This window comes from Erinaceus europaeus, chromosome 12, assembly GCF_950295315.1.
Source record: "Erinaceus europaeus chromosome 12, mEriEur2.1, whole genome shotgun sequence".
Lineage (NCBI taxonomy): Eukaryota > Metazoa > Chordata > Mammalia > Eulipotyphla > Erinaceidae > Erinaceus > Erinaceus europaeus.
Window position 1 is genome coordinate 55,380,651 of NC_080173.1, and position 6,250 is coordinate 55,386,900.

General features: G+C 46.5%; 1 protein-coding gene across 1 annotated transcript in view; it reads left to right on the forward strand.

The window, feature by feature from the left end:
• Positions 1 to 3,367, forward strand: part of ABCC3 (ATP binding cassette subfamily C member 3) — a 66,637-nt gene extending 63,270 nt beyond the window's left edge. Inside the window, exons 30-31 of the mRNA XM_060204892.1 lie at positions 58 to 252; positions 2,531 to 3,367. Coding sequence (XP_060060875.1) covers positions 58 to 252; positions 2,531 to 2,642 — 307 coding nt within the window. The 3' untranslated portion in view covers positions 2,643 to 3,367. The remainder of the gene's footprint in view (positions 1 to 57; positions 253 to 2,530) is intronic.
• The last annotated feature ends 2,883 nt before the right edge of the window (positions 3,368 to 6,250 follow it).

Here is a 6,250-nt window from a genome sequence, read left to right on the forward strand (position 1 = left end):
CAGGAGGGCTCAGCTGTGAGCCAAGCAGCTGGAGGCGCCTGCCTTTCCTCTTCACAGTGTGGGCCAGCGGCAACTCGTGTGCCTTGCCCGGGCCCTGCTCCGTAAGAGTCGCATCCTGGTTCTGGACGAGGCTACAGCTGCCATTGACCTGGAGACCGATGACCTCATCCAGGCCACCATCCGCACCCAGTTTGAGGACTGCACGGTGCTGACCATCGCACATCGGCTCAACACCATCATGGACTACAACAGGTGGGGCACTGGAACCCAGTCCTGGAGGACTGGGTGGGGTATCCTGGGACATGGGGAAGGGGCAGTGGATTAAGGCCATCTGGACATGGGGTCCCTCCTGGGAGTGCCTGGAGCCTGGGAACAGAGCAAGCTTCCTCCAGTTATGGGTCAAGGGCAGGATAGGATGCTATGATCACATCTATTTCAGGGGCATGGGGGTGAGGGTACCTGGGCACACACATAGCATGTAGTAGTGCTTTCTGAGACATGAGATGCTTTGGGATTACTAGCAAGTAAAGAAGGGACAGCCTGGGGCATCCTAGACATTATGACTTGTGCACAAGGTCAGCTCCCTTCAGCATCCTCTTAGTGTTTAGGTGAGGGGAACCACATCCTTCATGGTGAAACCCACTGCTGGGTTGGCCATGGCTTCATGTGTGCCTTGCCTGGATGGAAAGATAGATCAGGAAGCCACCAAGAGAAGGCACATGATGTCTTGGTGGGCTGGGTCCTGCAACACTCTGAGGAGCTGAGTCCTTTTGGCAGGAGAACAAAAGGCTGAATCCCAGGTCTTAGTCTATTGTTGATGGCAATTCTTATTGCTAGTGGATAAAGCATTAGATTCTTAAGCATGAAGTCTTGAGTTCAATTCCCGGCAGCACATGCGCCAACCAGAGTGATGTCTGTTTCTTTCACTCTCTCCTATCTTCATGAATAAATAAATAAAATCTTTTTTTTAAAAAAAGGGGGGGGAACCTCATATAGTAGAGCCTCCATTCCACTGGAAACAAGAGTGGCTCTCAGGGTTATTGTAAGAAGTTGATAGGGCCAGATGGTGGTGCACCTGGTTGAGCGCACATGTTACAATGGGCAAAGGACTCAGGTTCAAGTCCCCAGTCCCCACCTGCAGGGGGAAAGCTTCACAAGTGGTGAAGCAGTACTGCAGGTATCTATCTGTCTCTCTATCCCACCCTTCCCTCTCGATTTCTGGCTATATCTATCCAATAAAGATAATAAAAAAAAAATCTTTTAAGTTGATGAAAACTGTGTTCTAAGTGTAGCTTATTCTCTCCCCATGCCCTAACCCCTTACTGCAATTCTCCAAAGCACCAGCCCCCCTCAAAGAATGAGGAAGCTGGCCCTTGCCCTTTGAACAGTATGGCTTCTTTGGGGGAAGCAACTACTCAGCCTAAAAGGAAAGTCAAACCCTATTATGGAAAGATGGTGCCAGAGGACAGAGGGAGACTAGACAACTCAAACAGCTGGTGCTGGCCTGGTTCTCTGACCCCAGCAACTACCAGCAAAAACCCTGACAGAGAAAGGGGGGACAGGGGTGAAGCAGGATCTGTAGCAAAGAGGGAGCTAAAATTTCAGGAAAAAGATGCAACATATGCAAAGGCCCTGAGGTAGGAGGTCACATGAGGCAGGAGTTCAAAGGACAAAGGCAACAGTAGAGATGGAGGGGAAGAGAAGGATTGCCTCCTCTATACTGTGTCTTGAGAACTGTGGTATAAGTTTTACTCCTCACCTCAAGCAGTGAGAAGCTATCAGTAGGAGGTAGATACTCTCTTGAACTCTGAACTTTGGGCAGTGCAGACAAACAGTGATATCCATAGACTCACTCATTCCCAGAATGTGGTACATGTCCTCCTGTGGAGGACTATCTCCCTAGGCTTGGCAGAGCCCCTAAAGCTCTTGCCTCACCCTGGGAGCCAGACTGTTTGCCCTGCACTAGAAAACATCCTGAGTTTGTTTGGCAGGAGATTCTAATCCCAGGCCTAGACCTGACTGGGAGGAGCTGGGAGGGGGGGTGGAGAGGGTGGTGGGAGGGTACTGGGGGAGATCCACCCAACAGAAGCACAGCAACCAGATCTGCAGCCAAAGTCCCAGATTCCAGTGTCAGGCTTCACTGCAGCCTGGTTTCCTGCCGTGTGCCTTTGTGAATTGGCATAAAGCAGATGGAAGCTCACAGGGCCCCAGCACACAGGCCTGTGACCCTAGTGAGGGGTAGGGCTCATTAGGGAAGGTTTTGGAGTCCCAACTAGGAGAGATGAATAGGACCTTTTATTTGATCCCAGAAGCCACCTCATTTGCCAGGAGAGCACATGGAGCAGCTAAAATAATCAGCTTTGCAAGTGTGCACATTTGACGTGACAGCTGTGTTGGGTGGGTTGACTGAAGTGGGAGGGTTGGCATGTCACTGCAGAGCCTGAATGGCAAGGGTGGACTCTGAGGCCACATATAGATTGATAGAGACCTGACCACCTCTCTCTCTCTCTCTTTTTTTTTTTTTGACTAGGGTCCTGGTCTTAGACAAAGGAACAGTAGCTGAATTTGATTCTCCAACCAACCTCATTGCAGCCAGAGGCATCTTCTACGGAATGGCCAGAGATGCTGGACTGGCCCAATGATATATCCCTGAGATTTCCTCCTGACCATTCCTGACTTTCATCAGAAAGAAAAAAAGACATCTATATGTCCTGGACTTCATGACATAGGCTACGTAGAGGCTTTTGTTAGACGTCGCCCCTGTAATGTGTCATTCATATAGCTGTGCGAAATACATTAGGTAAATTTGCGGGGTAAACAGAATGGCCAGGGCCACAGCTAGTTTGAGGCAGAACCCGGGCTAGTCCTCAGCTTGCCTAATTCCCAATCTAGTGTTACTTCCACACTGGACTGTTTCAATCATTTCATGAGATGACTTTCCTACCCTCTATGGTTGTTTGTATTTTCTACTCTGAAATCTTTTTTTTAATAAAGCTTTTACCTTCTGGAACAGAAGATTGTCAGGTCAAACTGTCCCTGTGAACTGAGCCTGTACTTTGGAGTGCTGGCCTGAATCTGTTTAAAAAAAAAAAAAGGGGAGGGGAGTCGGGCGGTAGCACAGCAGGTTAAGCGCACATGGCACAAAGCGCAAGGACCGGCGTAAGGATCCTGGTTCGAGCCTCTGGTTCCCCACCTGTAGGGAAGTCACTTCACAGACAGTGAAGCAGGTCTGCAGGTGTCTTATCTTTCTGTCCCCCTCTCTGTCTTCCCTTCCTCTCTCCATTTCTCTCTGTCCTATCCAACAGTGATGACATCAACAACAATATAACTACAACAACAATAAAAACAACAAGGACAACAAAAAGGAAATATTTTTTTAAATTCTTTTTAAAAAAGGGGGGCCAGGTGGTGGTGCACCTGGTTGAGCGCACATGTTACAATGCGCAAGGACCCAGGTTCGAGGCTCTGGTCCCCACCTGCAGGGGGAAAGCTTTGCGAGTGGTGAAGCAGGGATGCAGGTGTCTGTCTGTCTCTCTCCCTCACTCTCTCCCCATACCCTCTCAATTTCTGACTATCTCTAGCTAATAAATAAAGATAATAAATTTTTTTTTAAAAAAAATGGGACACCCAACAAGGGAGACAGTCCAGTGGCAGCACATAGGACTTGCAAGCCTTAGACCCCCCTCCCCTCAGGTTCAATTGCCAGCACTACATATGCTGAAGCTGAGAGGCTCTATTCTATCATAGTAATAAAGATACAGAGGGCTGGTTAGTGGCAAACTTGGTTGAGTACTCACATTATAGTGTGCAAGGACCTGGGTTCAAGCCCCCAGTCCCTACCTGCAAGGGGGAAGCTTCACAAGGCAGTGAAGCCCTGCTGCAAGTCTATTTCTTTCACTTTCTCCATCTCCCCTTTCCTTCTCAATTTCTCTGTCCTATAAAATAAATAATTTTTTCTTTAGGAATAAATCCTGGGGGTTAGGGAGATAGCATAATGGTTATGCAAATAGACTTTCATGCCTGAGGCTCCAAGATCCCAGGTTCAATCCCCAGCAACACCATATGCCAGAGCTGAGTGTTCTGGTCAATTTCTTTCTTTCTCTCTCTCTCTCTCAATCATTCTCTGTATCTTTCTCAATAAAGCAAATAAAAATATAAAAAGAAACATTTACTTGCTTCTGGCTTAAAAAAACAAACAAAATGGGAGTCGGGTGGTAGCACAGCAGGTAAAGTGCAGGTGGCACAAAGAGCAAGGACTGGTGTAAGAATCCTGGTTCAAACTCCCGGCCTCCCACCTGCAGGGGAGTCGCTTCACAGGCGGTGAAGCAGGTCTGCAGGTGTCTTATCTTTCTCTCCCCCTCTCTGTCTTCCCCTCCTCTCTCCAGTTCTCTGTCCTATCCAACAACAACAACAACAATAGTAACTACAACAATAAAAACAATAAGGGCAACAAAAGGGACTAAATAAATATTTAAAAAAACAACATTAAATCTTCCAGGGTTGGGAAAGACAACAGCATAATGGCTATGCAAAAGACTTCCATACATGAGGTTCTAAGGTCACAGGTTCAATCCCCAACACCACCATAAACCAGAGCTAAGCAGTGCTCTGGTCTTTCTCATTAAAATAAAATAAAGTTTTCAAAAATCATGATGGAAGAGGCTGGGTGGTAGCGCACCTGGTTAAGCGCAGGTGGCACAAAGCACAAGGACCGGCGTAAGGATCCTGGCTCGAGTCCCGGCTCCCCACCTGCAGGGGAGTCACTTCACAGGCGGTGAAGCAGGTCTGCAGGTGTCTCTCTTTCTCTCCCCCTGTCTTCCCCTCCTCTCTCCATTTCTATCTGTCCTATCCAACGACATGAACAACAATAAAAACAACAAGGACAACAAAAAGGAAATAAATATATATTTTTAAATATTTTAAAAAATCTCCACAGGTAGAGGTAAACAGCATGATTATGAAGAGACTCTCATGCCTGAAGCTCCAAACTCCCAGATTCAATCTTCCACACCAGCATAAACTAGAACTGACCAGTGCTCTAGTTTAAATAATAAGAAAAAAGTAACTCCTGAGATTTACTTTATATATATGATTTTTTATTTTTCATTTTCCAGAGTATTTCTCAGCTCTGGCTTATGGTGGTGCTAGGGACTGAACATGGGAACTTTGATGCCTCACACATGAAAGTCATTTTGCATAACCATTAAACTATCTCCCCAACCCCCAGATAAATGTTTTTTAAATGTTTTTGAAAGAAAAATTGGGACAATAATAAAATAAAACTTCATGGTTAACTATATATGCATCCAGGGGCCAGATGGTGGCACACCTGGTTAAGTACACACATTACAGTACACAAGGACCCAGGTTCAAGCCCCTGGTCCCCACCTGCAGGAAAGCTTAAAGAGTGGTAAAGCAGTGCTACAGGTGTCTGTCTCTTTCCCTCTCTATCTCTCCATCTCTCGATTTCTTCCTGTGTCTATCCAAAAATAAAGGATTAAAAAATTAGATAAATAAAAACTATATATGCACACTGATGAAACCTTTCTCTACTTGTTCACAAGATTTGGGGATTAGAACCTTTGGGGCTGGCTGAGAGGAAGGGGAAGTGATTCAGATACAGACTTATACACATCAACATGACTGAAATTACCTGAAAAACTTTCAGACCTATGAGCTTTTGGCTGGAAATACTGTCTGCACAGCCAAAATTGACTGGGTAATTGCCAGTAGTTTCTGTGCTGCTGTGCAGATACAGTAAAAAGGTGAGAAATAAAGCCCCTGAAGCCTGACCCACGGCCCCTTGGAAATACTGCTGTGAACACCTCCACATTCATGTCATCCCTCAAACCTCTAAGCCTGCCTCTCTTGAGACTGAGAAGGGCATGGTGCTTGATTTCCTTGCTCCTTTAGAAGTCTGTTCCAGATAGGTCCCCATAACCAGTGAGGCTGCCTAGTCATTCATCTTCCTCAGCCCAGGCAAAGCTGCATGTGAGGGCAGAGTGAAGTCCAAACGCTGCCCCCTAACCCTGACAGTCTTAAGCTGTAAGCAAGATAAGGCAACAAATTAAATTTGCTCTCTTGAGCAAGCTAACAGGTTTCTGTTTGTTTTGGTGAGTCTGAGTCTATCTGGCATAAGCCTTACATTTGTAATGGACCTTTTCCCTTTGTTACCTTGCTAGTCTTCTACTTTACTTTCCTGGTCTTCTGAGTCTTTCTTGACCGTTATCCTTGGTGTGATGTGAGGGGT